At 39.5% G+C, this 25,883-nt stretch overlaps 3 protein-coding genes and 1 long non-coding RNA gene across 7 annotated transcripts in view; all 4 read left to right on the top strand.

Moving 5' to 3' along the window:
• Window positions 1–2,106, top strand: part of frmpd4 (FERM and PDZ domain containing 4) — a 66,070-nt gene extending 63,964 nt beyond the window's left edge. For all 3 annotated transcript variants that reach the window (XM_036139231.1, XM_012873257.3, XM_021321844.2), the window contains exon 17: window positions 496–2,106. In XM_036139231.1, the coding sequence (XP_035995124.1) occupies window positions 496–1,721 (1,226 nt within the window). In that variant the 3' untranslated portion in view covers window positions 1,722–2,106. The remainder of the gene's footprint in view (window positions 1–495) is intronic.
• Window positions 2,107–5,397: 3,291 nt separating this feature from the next.
• Window positions 5,398–10,062, top strand: tlr7 (toll-like receptor 7). Its single transcript, XM_012873245.3, has 2 exons — window positions 5,398–5,493; window positions 6,584–10,062. The coding sequence occupies exons 1-2, from the start codon at window positions 5,479–5,481 to the stop codon at window positions 9,728–9,730; spliced, it is 3,162 nt and encodes a 1,053-aa protein (XP_012728699.2). The 5' UTR covers window positions 5,398–5,478; the 3' UTR covers window positions 9,731–10,062.
• Window positions 10,063–10,417: 355 nt separating this feature from the next.
• On the top strand, window positions 10,418–18,346 carry LOC110369180. Of its 2 annotated transcripts, none has more exons than XR_002428785.2 (3): window positions 10,418–11,524; window positions 17,915–18,001; window positions 18,181–18,346. It is a non-coding gene; the product is annotated as an uncharacterized LOC110369180 (long non-coding RNA). The 2 variants fall into 2 exon arrangements; XR_004931389.1 differs by lacking the exon at window positions 10,418–11,524 and adding an exon at window positions 16,510–16,648.
• A 73-nt stretch (window positions 18,347–18,419) lies between these two features.
• Window positions 18,420–23,324, top strand: LOC105933645 (toll-like receptor 8). The gene is made up of 2 exons (XM_021321863.2): window positions 18,420–18,425; window positions 20,125–23,324. Exons 1-2 carry the CDS (start codon window positions 18,420–18,422, stop codon window positions 23,200–23,202), a joined length of 3,084 nt encoding a protein of 1,027 aa, XP_021177538.2. The 3' UTR covers window positions 23,203–23,324.
• Window positions 23,325–25,883: the final 2,559 nt, after the last annotated feature.

The raw sequence follows: 25,883 nt of genomic DNA, 5'->3' as shown, positions 1-25,883 counted from the left end.
CAAAAGGAGTTGATTGCCCTGCTTACCACTGAGCATGGGTAGACTGTTTTAAATGGTTAGTGCACGACTTCACTGCATTTTTACCCTGTCCAAAAATGTTGATGATTGTCTGCATTTTAATTGGTTCGGGGGAAGAAGAAGGGATTGGGTAAGGGTGCCATTCAAGAACTCCCACTAGTTGCTATGACTAAGATGGACAAATTAGCTGTTTTTGTTGGGAAGCAACTGAACAGTTGTACCTAATCAATGTGGCTGGTGAGTGTTTGTTGTTTTGATGAGAAGCTGGTGGCCTTACCTCTTACACAATAATTATAGTAAATTCTGACTATATAAATATATATATATATATATATATATATATATATATATATATATATATATATATATATATATATATATGATCATGTGCATTAAAAAACTAATAAAGAGAAATATTTGATATCTGCAGGAAGATACTTAACAGTTCTGTCTGTTTTCCTAATACCCCTAGTGTAGCTTGCACAAAGCTGAAGAAGGCTGGGGAAGACTCATTTTTCTCTCTCTGCAATGAGACCAGTACCACCTCCACAATCATGTCACCTTCATCAATCCGAAGTAGCACGGAGCCTAGTGAGGTAACACTGGCCAGCCCTCAGCCTGACCTATCTTCATGCGACCCAACAACAAGAAGCCTCAGGAAGCCCCACAGGGTTCAGATACTCAGAAGGAGCTGGAGCACCTTAATGCCTGGTTCCAGGAGCTTAGAAGCGCTGAAGGAAATGACCAAAGCCACACTTACAGGAAAGACTGTTGGTCAGAATTTGCAGTCTGAAGATTCCCCAAAAGTGAAGAGGGCATTCTCTGCCAAAACCTTACCCAAAAGCTTCTCCCAGGGCTCAGTCAGTTCCGATTCGACGGGAAGAAGGCCGCTGAACAGAGCCCCACTGTTGCAGTCAGAGTCAATAGGTTCAAAGCTGGATGGAACAAGGAGGTGTCATGGGCCATTCAGTCACTGCTTCCTCAGGAGAAAGTCAATTACTCAAGATAGTTATGAAGATAAAGAGATGTCTTCACAGGTTCTGTTCTCTGGTAGCCCGACTGCATCCAGTGGCAAGGAGAAAAACGTCCTGAAAGCAGGACATAAAGCTCAGCAGATCGACACATCAACGTCTTTGAATGATATGAGTCTCAAAGACAGGCTCGCTCATATACACTCAATGAAGGGAAAAACGTACAGTTTTCATACAGGGTTTGCACTTGCACGGAAGGATGCCTTAGAGATAATTAGCGTGTTGCGCTGCAGTGTCAGACACAAGTCGGTTGACGTAGCCGAGGTCAGTGAGACCAACATGGAGACGCTGTCCCAGGTGCTCTTCCTGCAGGCCAGAGTGCTGAACGGCGCCTGCAATCAGATGGCCACAGAGTATAGCAGTCCAGAGGAGCTACTCCTCACTCTGACCCACAGCTTCCACACACTGTGCTGCTTAGCGCAAGCCTGCATGTCGCTGGTGGAGGGCCTGAGCACCGAAGGTGACCGCAGGGAGGTGGTGGCAAAGGTGGATGAGGTCATCATGAACTACGTGTGGCTGCTGAAAGCTGCTGAGGCAGCAGCGGGAGGCTCTCCTGGTGACCAAAGCGTGAATACATTGATACATTACTCTGCCACCATGTCTGTTGTTATAAACACGCTAACTATCTCACTAAAATCACTGCTCAACAAAAAAACTGTTAGTGTGTTCTGATTGTTGATTTTTAAGCCATACATAAGAGACATGGGTCTACCAACCAATGTGAACTTCTGTGAATAAGATCTTGCCTTGTGTATACAATATTTTATTATCTAAATTAAAAAAAATGAATTATGTCAATTTAAGTTTTAAAGAGATTATATCTAGCCCTCTATTAAAGAGCATAACATGACCCTCCCCTTAAGTATATCCTCGAATACTACATAACAAGGATTATTTTAATGATTTCTTGATTTCATTAGAAGATTAAGATGTAAATTATTACAATCTGAAAAGCACCTTCTTTATAAACTGTATGACTATATATTGTGTTGGAGAAATGCATACACTATATAAAGTTTTAGACAATTCATTGCACAGGACAAGATGTTATAAAGTTTAAAAAAAATGCATACAACTTTTATTTGCTGAATCACTTGATTTAATGAATATTTTACACATGATTACTGAGTACTTTCCTGTATTTTTGTCAACATCATTAAAGAAATTAAAACTTTTAAAAGTATTCTCTCAGATTATTCTTGTGGATTTGTGTTTTACTACACTTTTTTATGTCTGGCTAAATTTTCCTTAATACAATTTCAAATTACTGATATATTCTTTGAACTATTGTAGTTATACATGTTTGTTTGGAAAGTGCATGCTCAGCAAGGGAAGTTTTTTAAACCTTTGTTTAGCAACTAAGTTTAATATTCCAAGTTTTAGAATTTTCTCATGTCTGAGTGGTGGTAATGCATCTGCATTAATAATGATGGTGGTCTTTTTCAGTTTACATGAGTCTGTTGCAGGGAGGTAAACCAGTCAACAACCCAGGTCATAGTTTGAAAGACTGCAAGAATAGAGCTTTAAGTTAAACACTAACGTAAGGTAATATATTAGGTCAACCAAAACCATCCTTTCTGTCTACCAGTAGTGGCTCAGACTATGAAATGACATTCTATGGATTAACAACAGGTAATATTTTACCTGCAGCAGCTAACCCTCTTCTTCATCTTCATGTAGCATGAAATTTATGAATTAATTGCTCTTGTAGTCTTAAGGTAAAGGCTAGTGCTGTCCCTTAAAGCCATGAGAAACATAAACATCAAAATGTAGGACCTTTCCAGAACCGCCTTAGGGTGAAGGAGCCGCCTGGAACCTACAAAACTTTCGTCCCGATTCAAATCGCTCTCTCTCTCCTGCTGTTTGCTGCAGCAGACGATATCGGAGAGCCGCTGCATTGCCCGGTTATTGGCCAAAACGGACAAACATTTCTTCAAAGTCCGCCAGTCTGCCTTCTGGGAATTTAGACACAGAAGCAAGCAGCCACCACAGAAACAAGCTCCTTGAGATATTTTTCTCAACGTTTGCAGTAAAAGCTGACCCAGGACTGAGTGAAAGGGCTTCCTACATCTAAGGGCAGCCAGAGTTCCCCCAGAAACCCCCGGAATCAGTGAGCTCACTGCTCACACAATGCAAAGGCCCTCCCAGAACGCTTGTTAACTTCCCCTAAAACAGTTCAGGCAAGCGCTGCTGAAAACTCAACGCTCATGGATATCACCCTGTCACCAGATCGGGGCGCATTAAAGGATAAAGTCTGGCAGAGAAAACAGGAATAGTTAGCTTGAGAAGAAACAATTTGGGATTATTAGTTTCTGATGAGTATTTTTTAAGGTTAAACTGAAGATGACATTAACAGGCCGATGAGCTACCAGCTAACACTCTCTTGAGCCTGATGCCAACATGTTTTGGTTGGTTTTTAAAGGGTAACTCACCCCAAAATTGCCTTTTTTTTTTTTACTAATATACTGTTAACATGGTTGTCATATAGTACTGTCTACACACCCTGGTCATTATTTTGACAAATTATTGCATATTTGTTGAAATCCTGCTTGTGTGTCTAAAGCCATCTGTGGGGCGCCCTCCTAAGGTTCAACAGGTGTCTCGCATTGAATTAAAATCAGTATTGCCATTGGTTTAAATATTTTTATGGGGTCAAAAAGAAAGGCTGTCAGTATCTCTGCAACTGTTGGATATGACAGCAGCTCTGTCTTGTATGTGCCTCCGTAGCACTATTGCCAACTTATTGACTTTTTAGACCCCTTCGAGTGACTTTTTCTTTTTTCAAAAAGTGACTAGCAACAAATCTAGAGAATTTTTCTGTGCTATTGGCAATTTCCTGTGAAACCACCAATTGTTCAGCAGTTACTGTCTTGAGGCAGCGGGAACTGCCTCACTCTGAAACCCGGCTGCATTTAGAGCAAAGAGAGCAGGTGGTAGCCATTGATTGTGGCTCCGCTGCTCACACCGTATACTTTGAACATGCCTGAGAGTCGCAATAAGCAAACCGCATACAGGTTTAAGAGAAGAAGAGGAAGAAGTGGCTTTGATATCTGCCCATCTCGGAGTAGCACTAAAGTCAACAACATTTATGATCCAAAAAGCCATTTTTGCTGAATTTCGATAAATTTTGCCTATAGCCATTAATGACTCTTTTCAATAAGTATGACATTCTAAGCTTAATATATAAAATCCATGTCTAGAACAGAGAAAGACAAAACTTTTCCAAAGAGAAGCAAAACACAAGCAGCTAAGTATGAAGTCCGAGGACAAAAAGCAGCTAGTTGTCATTAGCTTAAGACTGGTACCAACTATGGATTTATACAACATGAAGTGACAACAAATTATGCACAGCAGCTAGGAAATCAACGCTGTATAACAAGAAGAGGCTGGACTAGCTGACTCTGAGCTGGTGAATTGTCAAATTTTTAACCCCTGAAAATCTGAACAGCTCACTAGATAAGATTTTAAAACATATAGTTTTTACCACAACATAGTCACAGGCAGGGTTTATTTTCGACATTTTTGTGTTGATGGTGGTGCTATTGGAGTTTATCATTCCAGACAGAAAAGTCAGAACAATGATTTACAGTACACAAATTAAAATGTAAAACTAAATAACGGGAAACAAAATCATTCTAACGTTTTTTCTACCAAAATAATAAACCAATAGTCTAACTTTTTTATTAGTTTAATAAATTTCCAGGTGTATTCAAATCTTCAGCAATAGGAAGACATTTACAAGCTGTGTCTGTCTAACATTAGGGTAGGCCAACTAATTAGAAGCAGAAATAACATTTTATATTGAAAAGTCCAGCTAGGGATCCAGCGGAATCTCCACTTGTATGTCAAACAGGCTAACCAGTGAGATGTTTTACTTTTGTCCATTTGTTTAAGAATCCGACGTGACCGCTGTGTGAATATGAGAGAGGGTTGGCCGCTCAGCCGTGAAGCCACAAAGGAGTAGCAGATGTATAAAAAAAGATTCTGCACCATTTAAAATGTAAATTTTTACACTCAGAGTCTTCCCGTTGTTTTCACTTTCCCCCTTAAACTTTCAGAGAAATGAAACCAATCTTTTGGAGTCATTCAGCTGGGCTATTACATTTTATAGCGTGAGAAACGTCCTCAAACACGTTACCCCCAAATCACAACAAAAGGATATTCTTCATTAACTCAACATAGGTCTAAAAAACGAAGACAAACAAATCCACTATTATAGGAATCATACAAGACGAAGACAATTTTAATGTGTGAGGTTTAAAACAATAGGGAAGTGAAGCTGACCAATTATACACACAACAGGTTAACACGGCCACCTGCTACTTTCAGGCTGTGACTCCAGAGCTGATTGTCGGCAATGCAGCTCTATCAGCATTCTTCTTGTATTGCCAACAGCAGCAAGACATATTTATAAACTCCTGCAAAAATAATGTCCCTCCACCTGGTAAGTGATATATATTCTTATATATTTAATTATAACCGATGTTATATTATAACCCGCTAAATGAGTGGTGGTTAGATCAGATTTTTTGTATGGTACTGATATGCCTCAATACATTAGACTATCATTCAAAATAAATATTTCAGTAATTTAATTCAGAAAATACAGCACATATATAGATTTATTACACACTGGTGTGACATATTTCAAGTGTTTATTTATGTAAATTTACTGTTAATAGCTGTTGATTACATTGATTGATTGATTAAATGATCTTTTTTTTAGTTTTACTAAAGGCCAATAAAAAAAGTTAATATAATATTGTATATTTGACTATGACTAACTCAATCATTTGGATGATTGTTGACTCAGCAATTATCCAGCAGACCACTGCTGGGTTAAAAAAAAGGTATTTTCTAAAGAAGCTGGCTTTTCAGGGAGCACTGCATCCAGTCATATTGACAGAAAGATGAGTGGAAGAGAAAATTGTACAAGAAGAAGGAACAAAAGTAACCTTGATGGGACTGTGACAAAAAGCCCAAGAGTTCAGAAAATATTTGCAAGGCACAAACTGTGGTTGGATCTACTACTTCTACAGGAAAATAAGATACACCACAACCAACAATGCTGAGATAAAGATTGCCATTAAATATACCTGGGCTTCAGGAATACCTCACCACACGGTGAATGTCTCCATTACAAATATAATTTATGACAAAAAAATCATGCAAAAAGAGGCCTGAGGAAGTATGATGTGCATATATTGTACATATTGACATACTTTTTGGTAGATCATTGTAAGGTTCTTTCAATTTTCTAAGAGACTAAAGTTTGACATTAGCTAAAAACTACAACTACTGTATCTAAATGGACAGAAATAAATAGCTGAGATTTGTTAGTGTGTAATGAGTCTATATAACATTCTGTAGTCAGATTAATTATTAAATCTATTAGTTTTCGATTAAACGTTAAATCACTGGAACACACCGTGCAAAACGTTGAAAAGTATGTGTTTTTGTTGCATTCCTTAATATCTTTATATATATTTAGCCCCATGTAAAATTTTGTCCTGAAGTCATCTGTTTTTGTACAGATGTGTGCGGCCCTGCTGGCCCTGGGCTCATATTGCATTCCAACAACAAGCGGCATCTCTTACCCGAAAACTCTACCATGTGACGTTAGCGAGGTCCATAACGGGACTGCGGTGAAAGTGGACTGCACTGAAAGACGTCTCAAGGAAGTTCCCGTCGCCATCCCTGGAGAGACCACCAACCTGACTCTCACAATCAACCATATTCCAAATTTGAACTCAACCTCCTTTCAGGGTCTGGACAACTTGACAGAGATTGACATGAGGTGCAACTGCGTGCCCATCAAAATCGGCCCGAAGGACAACATGTGCACAAAGAGCGTGACAATTGCGGATAATACCTTTACTGCACTAAGGAATCTGCGGGCACTGTATCTAGATGGGAATCAGCTGGACAGCATTCCTAAAGGCTTGCCCTCAAACCTTGTCCTTTTGAGTTTGGAAGTGAATCATATTTTTTATATTTCCAAGAAAAACCTTTCTGAGATCCGAAATGTTCAGGTGCTTTACCTGGGACAAAACTGCTATTATCGTAACCCCTGCAATGTATCCTATGGTATAGAAGATGGTGCATTCTTAGAACTGGGAAATTTAACATTACTGTCTCTTAAGTCAAACAACTTATCCTTTATTCCCTGTAGATTGCCTACAAGCTTAAGAGAGCTGTATCTCTACAACAACAACATTCAACAGGTATCTGACGAGGATTTCAAAAACTTAACAAACCTTGAGATTTTAGATGTTAGTGGGAATTGTCCTCGATGCTACAACGCCCCTTTCCCATGCACCCCATGCCCGAATAACGCACCGCTAAATATCAGTAAGGGAGCTTTTAAAATGTTAACAAAGCTAAAGACGTTACGTTTGCACAGTAACTCCCTGACATATGTGCTACCTGAATGGTTTAGTAGCACAAAGAATCTGAGCGTGCTTGACCTCTCATCAAATTTTTTAGCCAGAGATATTGGGTCCACCACCTTCCCTCATTTCCTGGGCAAACTAGAAGAACTGGACCTGTCTTTTAACTATGAGCTCCAGCGGTATCCTCAATCCCTGAGGCTGAGCTGCAGTTTCTCCAGCCTAAAGTCTCTTAAAATTTTCAGGCTAAAAGGTTATGTGTTCCAGCAACTAAGGCCAGAAAGCATTGCTCCCTTAAAACTTCTACCAAATCTGGAGGTTGTGGATCTCGGCACAAACTTTATCAAAATGGCTAACCTCAGCATTCTGATGGACTTAAAAAGCTTTAGAATAATCAGTTTGTCTGATAACAAAATATCCTCTCCCTCTGATGCTCAAAATGTGTTTAGTTTCAAAGGTGGGGAGCCGGTGATGTGGTCCCCCATGTCAGCTGCTGAGCAGTTCCAAAACAAGGAAGTGAGAGAGATCCATTACTTCAGATATGATGAATATGCCCGCAGCTGCAAATACAAAGATAAGGAACTTGGAATTGTTACATTATTTGTTAAGAAGGAATGCAGCAATTTTGGCAAAACCTTGGATGTGAGTAGAAACAACATATTTTTCTTGCATTCAAGGTTTTTAAATCTGAAGGAGTTGAGGTGCCTCAATCTGTCTGGGAACGCAATGAGCCAAAGCCTGAATGGATCTGAGTTTAGCAATCTGACTAATTTACAATACCTGGACTTCTCATCAAACCGCCTGGACCTGCTGTACTTCACTGCTTTTAAAGAGCTGAGCAATCTGGTCATTCTGGATATAAGTAAAAACAACCACTATTTTGAATCAGAGGGCTTGACTCACATGCTTAATTTCACTAAGAATTTAAAAAAGCTAAAGACACTGATGATGAATCACAACAAGATTTCTACTTCCACCAACACAGAAATGGAAAGTGAATCTTTAGAGAAGTTAGAGTTCAGAGGCAACAGGTTGGATTTGATGTGGAGAGATGGGGACACAAGATACATCAATTATTTCAAAAAAATACTTAATCTGAGAGTGCTTGACATTTCTGCCAACAACCTTCGTTCAGTTCGACGAGAAGTCTTCAGTGGTCTGCCAGACAAGCTGGCTGAGCTCTACATTAGAAAGAACAAACTGTACTTTTTTGCATGGGGGGAACTACAAGTTCTGCGTTTTCTGAAAGTCTTAGACCTTAGCGGAAATTATCTAACCTCTGTCCCAAGAATGCTGTCAAATTGTACCACATCACTTGAGAAACTTATTTTGCATGACAACAAAATCCTAAAACTCACACCCAATTTCCTCCAGGATGCTTTTAGATTAAAATATCTGGATCTTAGCTTCAATCTCATAAAGCACGTTGAGCAATCCAGCTTCCCAGATAACGTCGTTAACCAGATGGAGAAGCTGCTTCTGCACAAAAACAACTACCTGTGCACATGTAATGCCTCTTGGTTCATCACATGGCTGAACAAAACCACAGTGACCATCCCCCGACTGGGAATAGACGTTACCTGTGCTTCTCCAGGAGTGCAAAAAGGTAATCTTGTGGTCTCAGTGGACCTGCAGGCCTGCCAGTACTCCTTCCTGTCAATCATCCTATATACGCTCATGACATCTGTCCTCCTTAGCTTCATTACTGTGTCCATCTCCAGTCACCTCTTCCTGTGGGACGTCTGGTATATTTATCACTTCTGTAGGGCTAAACTAAAAGGCTATCGCCGTCTATATTCTCAGAGTGCGGTCTATGATGCCTTTGTGATGTATGACAAAAATGATCCTGCAGTGTCAGAGTGGGTAATGAAGGAGATGTGCCCTAATCTGGAGGAGCGCGGAGACCATCAATTGACTCTGTGTCTGGAGGAGCGAGACTGGATCCCTGGTTGTCCCTTGATTGACAACCTCTCCCAGAGCATCCACAAGAGCAAGAGGACTGTGTTCATTCTCACCAAAAAATACATCAACGGAGGTAATTTCAGGACAGCCTTCTACATGGCACACCAAAGACTGATGGATGAAAAAAATGATGTCATCGTGTTGATTTTTTTGGAGAAAGTATCTTGCAATTCCAAGTATCTGCGCCTACGAAAAAGACTGTACAAGCGGTCTGTCCTCGAGTGGCCGAGAAACCCCCAGGCTCAACAGTATTTCTGGTTCAGCCTCAGGAGCGTGTTAGCTACTGAGAGCCATAAACAATATAGCAATCTCTTTAAAGAGACACTCTGAAGGGATCACAATGTATAGTTTCCAAAAATGTGAGGCAATTTGTGGTTGATTAATTATTTCTTCTTTCAACAATGCTTCTTGGAAACAAATAGTGTACCTCTGGAAAATCTGTTAATTTACCTTTAATACAGTGCCACATTTGTATGGAAAATACATTTCTGGGTTGATTAGGAGAGCTAAATATGTGTGTTGTGCCCATGGGAAAATTGTCAAATAATCTCTGCCCATGACAAACACATTATTTTACGCATGACACTTATTTGATATCTCATGTTAGATTTGAATGATGGAAGTCTGGAGAAACAATACATATGAAGAATTTATTATTATTGTTATTATTATTATTTATTTTGCAAACAGAGGCCCCTTTTTTTTTTTTTCTAGTGAGAGAGATGATTCTCATACTGCCTCCACCAAAAGCTGTTTGGCTTCCTCAAAGAGGATTTTTCCTGGGTGCAACCCACCTACTTAACTCTGCTGTTGAAACCATAAATGCATTTCCTTCACAAATGTGCCACAGTTAAGAAGACGACAAATAGGGTTTCTAACAGTACGCTGCCAAAGAAGCATTGTTATGCTAAATACAAATATTTGCCCAAAAACATTATCATTATTAGTATTATTATTATTAATATTGGTAGTGTTAGTATGTTTTTTTTGTTTGTTGTTGTTTTTTTGTGTTTTTTTTTGCTTTTTGTAGTAATTTTACATATATTTGGCCATTGCTGGTCGATAGCAGTAGATTTGAACAAAAACTAATTTTAGTATATTAAAGGTGCACTGCTTTGATATAACATTCAGTTTAATTCAAAAATATTTTATCAATCGCAAAGGGAAATTAAATGCTAACGCATCTCGTATTATAAAGGTTACTTTGTGTCTGACTGAAGACACTGTTGTTGTACAATAGTCTGACAAAGAGGATGCTCAGCGTTGTCCATAATATTTTTCATTTTCTGAAGAATCAGTTTTTGCACAATTATCTCCAGAGGTTCAAGAAGGGTCCCCAGAACAAAGCCAGCCTTCTTTATTAGTTTGTTGAGCTATTTTAAATTATTTGCTCTGATGCTGCTACCCAACAGACGATGGCAAGAGGAGATCACACTCTCCGCAGCAGACTTATAGAAGATCTGCAGCATCTTGCTGCAAACCCTGAAGGATCTAAGCTTCCTCAAGAAATACAGTCTGCTCTGTCCCTTCTTGTTGACAGCTTCAAAGTTACGTCTCCAGTTCAGTTTGTTATCTAGGTGAACACCGAGGTATTCATACTCCTCCAACACCTCTACTTCTTCTCCCAGTAAGGTAATAGTGTTGGTACTATTTCTATTTCTCCTGAAATCTACGATCATCTCCGTTGTTTTATACACATGCAGAATGAGATGATTGTTTCCACACCATGCAACAAACATGAAGTTTGCACTATTTGGATCCCATTACTGGAAACTTGAACTGCAGCTTGTTGATGATATGTCTCATGACTCTAAAAATAGGTTGACTTGATATACTTGCAAAAAAGGAAGCGATTTAGATGTACAGTTACTTCTGCAATTCATATGCAACTTTTCACACTTATTGAGTCTTGCTGGGCGTACCAGTTCACTGCTTTAATGTTGTTGTTTTTCATAGAGCGTGACTAAAAAGTAGGGAAAGAAAAAGTAGTCTGTTGTTTTTCAGGTATCATGAAAACATTGCTGGTTTGTTGGATACTTTTCAGATCTAAACAACTTTAATGTGCTGGAATCAGTTGCTCTAAAGGTTTTGTGAATACGTCGTTTCAATCTCTTTTGTACAATGGTGAGTTTCGCAACCATTTCATTAATTTTCTTTGTACCTATGTATGTAAAACTAGAAATGTTTTGTTGTATGTTTCTTTATTTATGCAAAGGTTTTGTGATTTTGTGTTAGTTTTTCTATAAATTAATTAGACTTAAGCTGTTGATGTGTCTTTTTGGACAGTTGTTTCATTATAAACTGCATTAAAGCTGAGTCATAACTGTTTTTGAATCATATCAGATGGTCATTATAACAATATAGCCTCAATTGTAAAAGAATTCATTACCAGCTATGCAACCACACATTTATTTTAATTATTTGCTTGGTTTAAACAGAAAGCCAATTGCTTTTAAAGGCTAATACAAAATACAAGCGTGGTCTAGATAAATATTAGTTTACTTAATAAAAACGTGGCACAGATATTCAGCTCTTTAAGTGCTTTGGAATGTTTATTTATATAGTATATGATTGTTATAAAGGATGTTAAGCAAGCGCTGTCACTGTGCTGTAAAGCCATTACCAAAAGCCTGGTAATTGCCGCTTAGTTATTTTAGAATAGCTTTTACCCAATTGGTAAATGTCAGTGTACAACTAATAATAATAATAATAATAATAATAATAATAATAATAATACATTTTATTTCAAGCGCCTTTCAAAACACTCATGGACACTACAGGTAAAAACAATAAGTGGTAAAAGCAACATCATCATAATGAAAAGAAAACACAAACTGCACACTGGAAAGAAACAGAATATCATAATGAAAAGGCAATCTTGAACATGTGGATTTTGAGTTTTGATTTGAACAAGGGTAAAGACTCGGTATTGCAGATGTCAGGGGGGAGTGAATTCCAGAGTGTGGGCACAGACTGAGAAAAAGCTCTGCTCCCCATGGTGCTAAGACGGGCGGAAGGAACCACAAGGTGAGTGGTAGAAGAGGAGTATGCGAAAGGGAGTAGAAATTTGAAGTAAACCAGAGAGATATGGAGGGGAGAGATTGTGAATAACTTTAAAAGTAATTCTGAACTTGAAAGGTAGCCAGTGGAGCTGCTGCAGGACAAGGGTGATGTGATGGAAAGAGGGGGTTCTAGAAATGATGCGAGCTGCTGAGTTTTGCACTGCCTGAATTTTGTGAATGGATTTTTGAGGAAGACCGAAAAGAAGAGAATTACAGTAATCGATGCGGGATGTGACCAGACTATGAACGAGAGTGCAGGTGGAACCAGGGGAGAGAGAGAGGGGCAAAGGCGATTGATATTGCGTAAGTGAAAGTAAGCAGAGCAAGTAAGGTTGTTAATGTGAGAGGAGAAGGACAACGTATGCAAGGATGACCCCCAGACTCTTGGCCTGACGTGAGGGGGAGATTACCGAGTTGTCAAATGTAAAAGGGAGAAACTGTCAGCTTTAGATAATGTAGATTTGGTACCCACTAGGAGGATTTCGGTCTTGTCATTATTAAGATAAGAAAAGATAAGATAAGATAAGATAAGATAAGATAAGATAAGATAAGATAAGATAAGATAAGATAAGATAAGATAAGATAGGCTTTTTTGATCTCACAATGGAGAAATTCACTTGCCACATCGGTTCATACAAGAAGGTGCAGAGTAGGAAAGGTGCGTTCAGTTATATACAGTGAATGCACCTTTCTTACTCTGCACTTTCTTGTATAGTATTCAGTTTAAGAAAGTTGGAGGTGAACCAAAATTTTATTTCCGTTAAGCAGGAGATTAATGAAGGAGGTGGGAGTAAAGAGTTTGGTTTACAGGAAAGATACACTGCAAAAAGGGAACCAAAAGTAAGTAAAAATGTATTGAAATTAGTGTATTTTTCCTTGATTTAACCAGGTAAATAAGACTATTTGCCAATGGGATAAGATTTTTTGCACTAAAAATAGGAACAATTAATCTCCATTATCTTATTTCAGGTGCAAGGTATCTAACTATCTTATTTTAGGGGTAAATATAATAATTCCATTGGCAAATAGTTATTTAACTGCTCAAATCAAGGTAAAATACACTAATTTCAAGAAAATGTTACTTACTTTTAGTTCTTTTTTGCAGTGTAGAGCTAGGTGTCATCTGTAAAACAGTGAAAATTGATGTTCAATTTCCTGAAGGTATTGCCAAGCGGGAGAATGTAAGTAATAAACAGTAAGGGTCCCAAGACAGAGCCTTGGGGAACACCGGTGGTAACTGGAGAGGAGTTGGAATGATAGGACTTAATCTACACAAACTGAGTGTGGCCAGAAAGATAGGATTGAAACCAGGCTAGGGGAGTATGAGTGATGACAGTTGTGTATATGGAGTGTCTATGGAGTAGGGTAGAGAGGGAAACTATGTCAAAGGCTGCGCTTTCTTTTTCGAGAAAAATGCAGATTCAGGTTTTTAAGGGTGCTTTAACTATTCAAGACAAGGTGCAACATATGTTCATTTTCCTTTCAGACCATGAAAAACGTTTGAAGACTGAGACACATTGGTGATGACATATATTCCCAGAAATCATGACAATGTCTGTTTTGTAGAGAAAAAGTTAAAGGAGCAATAAGTAAGATATTTACTGTAAAATCAACCTAAATCATTCTCATTTCTCACCCACGATGGGAGTAACATTCCTTATAAACAGTCAGTCCTCTCCATCAACAATGTCTTTGTCAAGTTTTTCTCCTTTCAAATCTAGAGGTATGGTCAGGAACTACGTTGGTTCAGAGTGTAGCCCACGTTTACTTCCTGATTCCTGAGCCAATCATATGAGAGTTTCTAGGGGTCTCAAAACAGAGCTCAGCATTTGGTATTTTATCTTGGCAAAACAGCAGCAGCTTACAAACATGGAAGCCAGTAAGAGAAGCAGACTAGAAAAATAACAGAATACAACATCATAGACCTATCCTGTGTAAGTAAAAAGTCTGTGGAGTTTCACAGCAACAACACACCGTTGAGTAAATGGTTCTCTGATTGGTTGACTCCAGCTGCAAAAGTTCAGATTTTCCAACTCTAGTGCTGACTGCCCTGGAGGCGCTTAACACACGTTACACCAAATTTGCAGCAAAAAACATGCTAAAAGCTTCAAATCATGAAAAAACCTTTTGATGCCTCCTGAAGCGCGTCCACCATAGACTTTGCATGTCAACCTGATACCATTGATATTTAAAAGGCATTTGGTCTGAATGTACTATTAAGGGTAATGGATCTCATACATGGTTTTAGGAGCTAAGAAATCATGTTTTAATAAATAAATGCCTGTCATGAAACAGTACTTAAGTGTTGATCAAGTTGAGAATTCGACCCTTGCCAGAATTGGGATGTTAAAAAAATATTTCTTGGTAATGATAATTACGTAATTGTGATAATGACAATAAACATCTTGTTCTTATACATTGGAATAATACATGCCTTTTATGGATTAGTAAAACTAAAGAAAGAAACTCTCTTTCATTTATTTATTGATATTGATTTTAAAGGCCACAGCTATAACTTTAGCTATAGCCTTTAATAACTATTTTTTTTCAAAAATACAACATCAACAGAACATCTAGATTGGTCCGTCCGTCCGTCCGTTGTCTTCCGCTTATCCGGGGTCGGGTCGCGGGGGTAGCAGCTTCAGTAGGGAGGCCCAGACGTCCCTCTCCCCAGCCACTTGGGCCAGCTCCTCAGGAGGAATCCCAAGGCGTTCCCAGGCCAGCCGGGAGACGTAGTCCCTCCAGCGTGTCCTGGGTCTTCCCCTGGGTCTCCTCCCGGTGGGACGTGCCCGGAACACCTCACCAGGGAGGCGTCCAGGAGGCATCCTGACCAGATGCCCGAGCCACCTCAACTGGCTCCTCTCGACGTGGAGGAGCAGCGGCTCTACTCTGAGTCCTCCCCGGATGACTGAGCTCCTCACCCTATCTCTAAGGGAGAGCCCAGACACACTACGGAGAAAACTCATTTCAGCCGCTTGTATCCGGGATCTCGTTCTTTCGGTCACGACCCAAAGCTCGTGACCATAGATGAGGGTAGGAACGTAGATCGACCGGTAAATCGAGAGCTTCGCCTTTTGGCTCAGCTCTCTCTTCACCACAACGGATCGGTACAGCGCCCGCTTCACAGCAGACGCTGCACCAATCCGCCTGTCGATCTCCCGCTCCATCTTCCCCTCATTCGTGAACAAGACCCCAAGATACTTGAACTCCTCCACTAGGGGCAGGACATCCTCCCCAACCCGGAGAAGGCACTCTACCCTTTTCCGGTTCAAGACCATGGTCTCGGATTTGGAGGCACTGATCCTCATCCCGGCCGCTTCGCACTCGGCTGCGAACCGCTCCAGTGAGAGCTGTAGATCACGCCCTGATGAAGCCAATAGGACCACGTCATCCGCGAATAGCAGAGACGCAATCCTAAGGCCACCAAAGCGGATCCCCTCAACACCTTGGCTGCGCCTAGAAATTCTGTCCATAAAAGTTATGAACAGAATCGGTGACAAAGGGCAGCCTTGGCGGAGTCCAACTCTCACCGGAAACGAGTCCGACTTACTGCCGGCAATGCGGACCAGACTCTGACACCGGTCGTACAGAGACCCGACAGCCCTTATTAAAGGGTCCGGTACTCCATACTCCCGGAGTACCCCCCACAGGATCCCCCGGGGGACACGGTCGAATGCCTTCTCCAGATCCACAAAGCACATGTAGACTGGTTGGGCAAACTCCCATGCCCCCTCAAGAATCCTGCTGAGGATCCAGCAGGATCTAGATTGGTGCAGAATAAAATTCTTAATTTTATAGAAAATAAATATATAGTGTATACATAACTGTTTTATACATTTTGACCAGTCTAAAATATATAAATGTTTACTTCTGGTTACGATGACAATGTCGACGTGTCGATTCTGCACCAATAGTTTATTGGTGCAGAATCAACTATTACTATTGGCAACAGTAACAGTACGTTGAATTAACGTGAGCCAGAGCTCAGGCATTGCCAGATCGTAGTAGCTCTGTGATAGCGCTAAGGAGTGGGTTTTCCTCAGCATTACATTTCTCAGATTCAAGCAGACCAAAAAAGAAGCAAAGCGACAGTCAACATTGGTCAAGCTTTTGAGCATTGGTGGCGACTTACGGAAGCAAAGGGGCTCAGAAGTCATGCGGAGGTTGCTGCTTTCTTTCTGTACAGGTAAGTTAAATGTTTGCTAATGCTATTTGGCGGCCCTGTTGCCAGCACTGAGCTCTATTATACACTGGAGTGCTAATAGCCCGCTGTTAGAACATGTCGCTTTGAAGCCACCAGCCGCCATATTGGTACTCCCTATTTTCCCCCAGTAACTAGGGAATATGTGCGCTACAGCATCGAATAACGAGGATTTTCTCATGTTCAGGGGGGGCTTAAGACTTTTAAAGTGTCAAATGCCATATACTTTTATGTTATGCACTAAAACTTTTAAGTACTGAAAAAGTAATGTGCTGAAATATTTTGCATTTTATTTATTTATTTATTTATTTATATATATATATATATATATATATATATATATATATATATATATATATATATATATATATATATATTTAATATGAATAACATGTAAAATATTTCAGCACCTAATTTCCTAGTAGTTAATAGTGTTAGTACATCCACTGAATGTAGAATTACCTGTGAAACGTTTTCACACAGCCAGAAAACTGCTTGTTGTTGCAACCAAATCCTGTGGGATTCTGTGAGAGTAGGGAGTAGCAAGATGGCAGCCAGTGACTTCAGTTTTTAGGCAAAATCAGCACTCCAGTGTATAAAATAGCTCAGTTCTTGCCAGCTAGCAAATTACAATTGAAGGTCGACATAAGAGCAGGTGAGCATGAGTTTGCCACCTACTGGTCGGGAAGAGTTAAAGTTGTAGCTATCTTTTTTAACATATTTATGATCTGCTCTATAACAGGTTCTAAATTTATTTAAATCAGAACCCAAGTTTTTAAAGCACACTTCATATTTCACCAAGTAAACATTTATTAAACAAAGATAAACTGAAAGTTTGATGCATTCAAAATAGTATAAACTTTTGATCTTAAATGGGTTAGTCTTTTTATAGACATAATTTAAAGCAATAAAGGCTGACATTTCAATTAAATAACAATGAATGCAAATATAAATATTATCGATGGCTGTATGAAGGATTTTGTGTCCCTGATACAAATGATTTAGGATTAAACACTAGCTGATGTAGAGTTCCAATCCAATAATTTATTAAAATTAATAAAATCAGTGTCATGTAGATGCTTAAAAGCTTTGTAGCTTTAAAGAGCTTTTACTGCTATGTTTACCCCTGAGCTCACTCACCAATGACATTACTGTCAGGAGCACAGATCTGTGTACAGATCAGTGTGGTTCTGTTTGCTGTTCTTACTCACTTTCCCAGCAGGGTGTGACTGACAGGCCGTTTCTCCACAGGTGTCTCCTATCAGCGCCAATCAACAAAAGCATAAACAGAACCTGGAGACAGACAAAATGTGTCAGAGCATTGGTTCACTCTGCATGGTAAACAGGACCAAGCCAGCCTCTGTTTCCATGAGTTATCTCTGTGTTGCTAATCCTGCCATGTCCTCCCCCACAAGATCTTCTTTGCTGTCCAAGCTGATCCTTGACTCACTCCTGATAATCACTCGGATCTCCAGCAAGATCCAGACCAGTCTCATGATCTATCCATGTTTCCGCAGGCCTCCTGCAATCTCCAGCCAGCCTCAGTTACCTCACTTGTGGAACCTGAACCAACCAATGGCGTGAAGGACCACCTTCCTGTCCATCCTCCAACGGTCTCTGCAGAGACGATCCTTTCACCCTGAGCCATCTACACTACCCCTTCCCTCTCATTTCAATAAATCATTTAAACTGTGAACCTGTATCCGTGTTTGCGTTCCCATCCAAATACACAGATTTGGCAATCATCAGTATAACAATGGAGGTGCCATGTTTTCTGAAAATAGACCTCAGAGGAAGGAGGTACAGAGAAAAAAGCAAAGGCCATAAAATTGGGGAAAAAACTACAAACATGATAATTACATGACCAGGTGCCTTTTATTCTCTTTCAGCAGGAGATTCTGCAGATTATGCAGTATTATTCTTTATTTTACCACATTTATCCACGTTACAAAAGCTACTGTATGTCTTGACAACACATTATCAAAACCAAATTTCATCAGTAAAATCTGACTTGAAAAGTATAGATGTGGTCTTCTTGCAAAACAATGTGTTTTTTTCTAAAGTTGATCTATGTTAAATTATTTTAATGTTTAATGTTTATGAACCAGTCAATCTCCAAATGCTGGTTGAAGAGTGAATGCTTTTTGAGGAGTTAACCCATGGCAAAGACCCATAAAAACAAAAAGGTGTTGTAAACCATAAAGACATGCAACACTGCAACAGATACACCCCACTGATCTCCATTTATTCACTGGATTGCTGATTGGCCATTGGTAGTACATGTCGCTGTGAAGCTACCAGCCACCACATTGCTACTCCCTATTTTCCTCCAGTAACTAGGAAATACGTGCGCTACAGCATCGAACTACGATGATTTTCTCATGTTCAGGGGAGCTTAAGACTTTTAAAATGTCAAATGCCATATACTTTATTGCTGTGTCTGTGCATTAGCCTTTAAATCTGACATAGATTTACAATAGAGCTAAATTAATGAACCAATTTAAAAATCACATAAATTTGCAAGAAAACACACTAAAGTGAACATGTATATCTATATATTACATACACAGCGTGTGAATGCACACACACATATCTGCATAATAATAATAATAAAAGTAACAGTAAACAAATTACCAAAAATATCTTCAATGATGGAATGATATACAGGGTTGCAGTTCTAGTTGAGAATATATAACATGTTATATGTATATAACATGCAAAATATTTCATATGACTTTCTCAGTACTTCATACCGTTAGTACGTCCACCAAAATGACCTGTGAAACAGCCAGAAAACTGCTTGTTGTTGCAGCCAAATGCTGCACACGTCGGCCTGTTTATGTTGTGATTCTGTGAGAGTAGGGAGTAGCAAGATGGCAGCCAGTGACTTCAGTTTTTCGGGTCAATCAGCTATCCAGTGAATAAATAGAAATCAGTGATACACCCCATCCTAAAAAAAGAAAGAAAGGAACTTAAATTATGAATGAAGTTTGTTCTTATTTCTGTAAGTTCTTTGTTTCCTTGTCTGCCTACCTTGAGTTGTCTTCTTCGTTTCATTTTTGCTTGTGTAGTTAATTACTTTCACCTGCCCTTCTGCTTTCCACTCTATACTTATATTAAAACCACCTGCTTCTTTTCCTTGTTGTCGGACCCTCCATTGTGCTACCTCTTTGTTTGGTCTGCTCCATGTTCCGTTCCTGGTCCTTGTCTTTTCCTGCCCTACCTGTAAGTTTTATTGTTTTCATTTCAATAAATTATGATTCTTCACCTCGTCATTTAGCTGCCAAGCTGGTGCCTGCATTTCAATTCAATACCACCACATAAGACATGACAATGAATAATTAAGGTATAACAGGTCAACAGAGCCAACAAGGACACTAGACGTATTGTGTGTTTATTTATTTTGTAGAACAAAATATATACAAGTTATTTTACTTCACTGACTTTTTTATGCATTTCAGAGTGTAACATGTTGGATTCATCTGCTTCTTCTGGGTCTGTACTGCCATCTGGAGATCCAACCTGCTGCCTGCAAGCTTCGCTGGAATGCAGAGTTTCTCTGTGATGTGACAGCCTCCAATACCTCTAAGGTCCTTGTTGACTGTAGTGGTCGGGGCTTTGAAAGGGTACCCGATGGGATAACCAGCAATGCAACCGATCTTGATCTATCAGAAAATTCCCTGAAAACCATTAAAGCCGACACCTTTTCCAGTCTGCTGAATTTGACTTGGCTCAATCTCAACTGGGCTACCAAGAACAAAAAAGGGGTCCTCAACGCAAACCTCAAAAACCTAACAAAACTGCACGAGTTGAAAGTGAGTGGCATTGGCCTCGAAGACATTCCAAGCAGACTCCCTGTTGGTGTGAGAATCCTTGAGCTAAGCACCAACAAGATTACATTTCTGGAACAAAAGAGCTTTGCTGGCTTACCAAACCTGATACAACTGTGGTTGTCCAAAAACTGCTACTACTGGAATCCATGTGGCAGATCTGTGACAATCCAGGAAAACAGTTTCATCCACATGTCCAAACTCCAAGATCTGGATTTGAGTCGTAACAATTTGAGCCAAGTTCCGAAAGGATTACCAGCATCTTTAAAAATGCTTAATTTAAGTTGTAACAGAATACAGTATATATCCAACGATGATTTCTCTGGCTTGCACAACTTAACACTCCTTAAAATAGAAGGGAACTGCCCCAGATGTGAAAACGCTCCATTTCCCTGTGTGCCTTGCCTGAAAGGTTCTCTTGGGATTGACGCTGATGCATTTGAAAATCTGTCACAACTTGAGGAACTAAATATGGGAGGAAACTCACTGGAGTATCTGAATCCGTCATGGTTTAAGAACCTGAGGAAGCTCAAACATCTGCTCCTTTCTTTCAATTTTTTACTCAACGAAATCACTGGAAAGGCTGAATTTCTGCGATATCTCCCCAGGCTTGAAGTGGTTGACGTTTCTTTCAACTACGCTTTAAAACGTTATCCTGAAACTATTAATCTTTCAAATGAGTTTTCAAATCTTCAGTCGTTAAAAGTATTAAATATGGGGGCTTTGGTTTTCAAGAATGTTAGTTTAAACACGCTTAGACCTCTCTATGGATTAAGAAATCTATCAGCCCTTAATTTGGGGACTAATTTTATTATTAATTGTGATTCAACTATGTTCATCAAACTTGATTTCTTGAAAGTTATTTATCTGGCAGAAAACAGGCTGTATCCCACTCCACAGAAAAAAAATTCAAATTCAGGAAAGGGATGCATTGAGGGTTCAGACATTTCTGTTTCTTCATTCATAAAACCTCCTCCAAAAGACTTTTCATTTGAGCTATCTCATGGCCTTGTAAAGCAACAGTGCCTTAACTCTGGACGAGTCCTTGTCCTCAGTTCAAATAATTTATTCTTCATTTCTCAGAAGCAGTTTGAAGGTTATGGAAACATTGCGTGTCTGAATCTGTCGAGAAATGGGTTCTCTGCTGCACCTAATGGCACAGAGTTCTCATCACTGCCTAATTTGACCTACTTGGACCTCTCTTTCAATAAGATCAATTTAGCTTATGAAAATGCCTTCCAGGAACTGAAGAATTTACAAGTATTAGACCTCAGTTATAATCCACACTATTTTATGGCATATGGAGTAACAAATAATTTAGATTTCTTAAACAATTTGCCTGTTTTGAGGGTACTGAATATGAGCCATAACTCAATTTCAAAATTAACAACAAAACAGATGCACAGTATGTCTTTAGCAGAGCTACAGTTTACACATAACGAGCTTGGAACTCTTTGGAAAGCTGGGGATGACTCTTATAAGACTCTTTTTACCAACCTGACTAATTTAACAGTTCTAGATATATCGAGTAACAACATTAAAAAGATCCCTGATGATGTTTATGAAAAGTTTCCTCGGAACTTGACTGAACTACGCATCAGTCAGAACGAACTGATTGACTTTCTTTGGGATAGTCTGACTTATTTTCCTCAACTTAAAATTTTAGACTTAAGTCACAATTCCTTGACCAACATAGCAGGTCTTAAAAAAACTACCAGCCTCTCCTTGACTTTTCTTAATCTGAGTGACAATCAAATTTTTCACTTGGAAAATGTACTTTTCAATGGCTTGAAAAGCCTTCAAACTCTGAGCCTCAGCTCCAACCAACTGCCAATCATCAATCAGTCCACCTTCCAACCAAAACCTGAGAATCTTAAGACTTTATTTTTGCAAAGAAACCCATTTCAGTGTACCTGTGATTCTTTGGATTTCATTATATGGATTGGAAAAAGACAGGTAAAGATTCCTAGACTGACAACTGAGGTGAGATGTGAAACACCTGAAAATGACCGCAACAGTCCACTGATATACTTCAATATTGACCAGTGTGTGAATGACGATCAAGCATTCAGGATGTACATTTTCACAACTTTCTTCCATATTGTCTTCATGTTTGTGGCAACAGTTGCTCATTTGTTCTACTGGGATGCTTCCTATGTCCTGCACTACATCAAGGCTAAACTGAAGGGATACAGATCCTTGCACTCACAGGAAAACATGTATGATGTATTTGTGACCTATGATACCAAGGATCCACGCGTTTCCGAGTGGGTAATGATAAATCTGCGAGTGAAATTGGAAGAGGAGGGCGAGAAGCTTTTTCCTTTGTGCTTGGAGGAGAGAGACTGGCCCCCAGGAGTCCCACTACTGGATAACCTTACACAGAGCATCCAAAACAGTCGCAAAACCCTGTTTGTCCTGACAGAGGGCTACGTTAAGACCGGGGTGTTCAAACTGGCAATGTACCTGGCCCACCAGAGACTGCTAGATGAGAATGTGGATGTGATTGTGCTGCTGATGCTCGAACCTGTCCTGCAGCATTCTCACTTCCTGCGCCTCAGGAGGAGGCTGTGTGAGAAAAGCGTTGTGGAGTGGCCCAGAACAGCGGCTGCTGAGCCCTGGTTCTGGCAGAATCTACGAAATGTTTTAAGAGTGGATAATCAGATTATGTACAGTGAGACTTATACAAAAGTCTTCAACATGAAGTAGCAAGAAGGACAAAACTGTTCATAACCATCTGGGAGTTAATGATTCACAGTGGTGTTTTAGACTTTACCTTGAGCCTTACATGATTTTGGTGTTTCAATCCCAATCCACCTGAAAAATGTGCATCCACACACGCGAAACACAGAAATATCCAAAAAACATTGGGCTGGGCATATACAGACAACTCATGCAAAGTCAACACAGCAACATGGCAGGGGATCAGACACAAACATCTGCACATGTTCAACAAGACCTTCTTGTGACTTTCCCTAAAGTTATTTTTCCACTTGCAAACCCACAAGAGTTTGTAGTGAAAAAAGCACTATGGTCTCCTATGTGCAAGCTAGAACAGTGACTAAATAGATACTTAAATGGGCTTGAAAGGTAAAATGTGAAATGCTCTCAGTTTTAAAGACCAGAAAAAACACTTTGTTTAAAACATGGAAAAGACTACATGAAAGTCTTAAATTAAACATCAATATGTGCTTAAATTATTAGACCTCAAATCCCCAGCTAGGTGTAAGGTTTATAGAGTGTGTTTTGAGAAATTGTCATTTTCTGAATACTTTTATTTGATCATTTTGTTGCTATAATTGTTAACGACTGTATTACTCATTAATATGCTGTCATTGAATTATGAATTGTATACTTGGAATGATTTTGATGATTGACATGGCTACAGTGAGTGTTGTCTATGGGATTTGGAGGATGTTTTGGAGTTTATTGTAGAAATATCTCCATCCTTGAAAGCTTTAGTCATGGATTGTCACCCTTGACTGGTGACTGGTGCTTTATGGATACATTTGCTATTGGTCTATAAAGCACAAAATGGTTTTCAGTCAAAACACATTTTTGATTCAATAGGCAAGGCTAGGCAAGTTTTTTGTAAAGCACATTTCAGTGACAAGACAATAAGAAAAGAACATAAGAAAAGAAAACAGGGGAAAGCATGTTTCATTGGAGTCAAACATGGACCATTTAGACCTTTCAGGTCACCAAAGAGCTGCTCATCTATTGCTAACAGGACCAGAACTAAACAAGAGCAAGGCTCTATTTAGTGTCTATAATCTTCAACTCTGAACCCTCTGAAAATCCTGATACTGGCTCTTTTAAATCAGGACGGAAATCATTTGTTTTTCACTCAATCTTTTGGTTTAGGAAACTCTGGAGTAAGAAAGCTATCAAAAAGATGTGTGTGTGATTTTAACAATTCATATTCATTTGTATGTCAATAAAAAGTTTGTCACAGGGTGTATTATGGAACAAGGAGGAAGTTGAGTTTCTTGTGGTGTGGGAGGAGTTTATGATAGACATGATTGGTTGGATTGACAAATTTGGGTGGAATTTGAAAAAGCCATGACATTGTTATCATTACTAACGTTAGCTAACATGCTATATAAGCCTAAGATACTTTTTTAATGTGATTGATCTAATATGTTGATTTTATTAAGCTATACTGCTTGCTTCGCACTCTGCTGCCATCAAACAGTGAGGCTATAAGGACTGGGACACTCAACAAACTAGTTACAAGTACCAACAGCTAACCAGATGTTTCTGGTCACTAGCCTAGCAATTAGCCATCATGCTAATGTAGTGAATGAGGAAGGGGATGAACCCGGTATTCAACCAGACACTAAAATAATGATCAACATAATTTATTAAGGAGGTGATGAAGGTGGATCAAACGGGTATACAGAAAAAGGGTCCAGAGCCGAATACAGATCAGTCATCCAAGCAAAACCAAAAACGTTAACAGGAAGCAGGCTGATTCAAAAAACAGAGAAACTGAATAGGATCAGGCAAAAATACAGAATGCTGGAGAGCTCTTACGGACGGGCAGGAGAATGGGTGAGTAAACATGTGTGGCATGAGAAATGACGTTCTAGCAGGGAAGCAGCAGAAGAGACAGACTTAAAAAGGCAGGAGAACAAAGGAGAAAAGGAGAGCCAATAAAAGAGAACAGGTGGAAGTAATCAGAAGGAGAATGAGTGGCTGAAAGACTGACAGGAACAGTGGCAGGGAACAGAACAGAACTGAACAAAATACTGAACGAAAGTAACAATACAAACTAATCCAAGACAGGAAAGCTAACTAACCAAAATAATAACATGAACCAGAACAGAAAATTACAGCTAAATCTGGTTGCTGTTTATGAACAGTTTGCCCAAAGCTCTGTCAGCATGGCAACTTCTAACCAGTCTCTAAAATTTTATTACGTCTGTTTGTTCCCAAATGTCAACCGGACAACCGTTGTCATACAACTACAATCAAAGTATAAACCCTGTGGATCTTCCTATCCCGTGGCTTTCCAGTTAGTCAGCAGCGCAGTATGGCAAGCAGTTTGAGATAAAATTGGCTTAATCTGACTAACTGTAATTACATCCTTTGTCAGGATTCGGCAGGCCGTACTGCATGCACTGCCTGTTTTTCTCTCTATCAGGTGAGTTCAAGGTCAGGTTTTACCAAACTTGACCTCCGTAATGCTTATCATCTGGTTTGCATCCGCCAGGGGGATGAGTGGAAGACGCCATTTAAGACACCCCTGGGGCATTTTGAATACCTAGTCATGCCATTTGGGCTGTATAACACCCCATCAGTTTTCCAAGCCCTTGTTAATGATGTCCTACGGGACTTTCTCAACTTGTTTGTCTTTGTTAACCTAGATGACATTCTTATTTATTCCC

Source organism: Fundulus heteroclitus, chromosome 7 (assembly GCF_011125445.2).
Source record: "Fundulus heteroclitus isolate FHET01 chromosome 7, MU-UCD_Fhet_4.1, whole genome shotgun sequence".
In the NCBI taxonomy this organism is placed as follows: domain Eukaryota; kingdom Metazoa; phylum Chordata; class Actinopteri; order Cyprinodontiformes; family Fundulidae; genus Fundulus; species Fundulus heteroclitus.
Note: the sequence above shows the minus strand (reverse complement) of the source record. Positions and strands in the feature narration are given on the sequence as shown.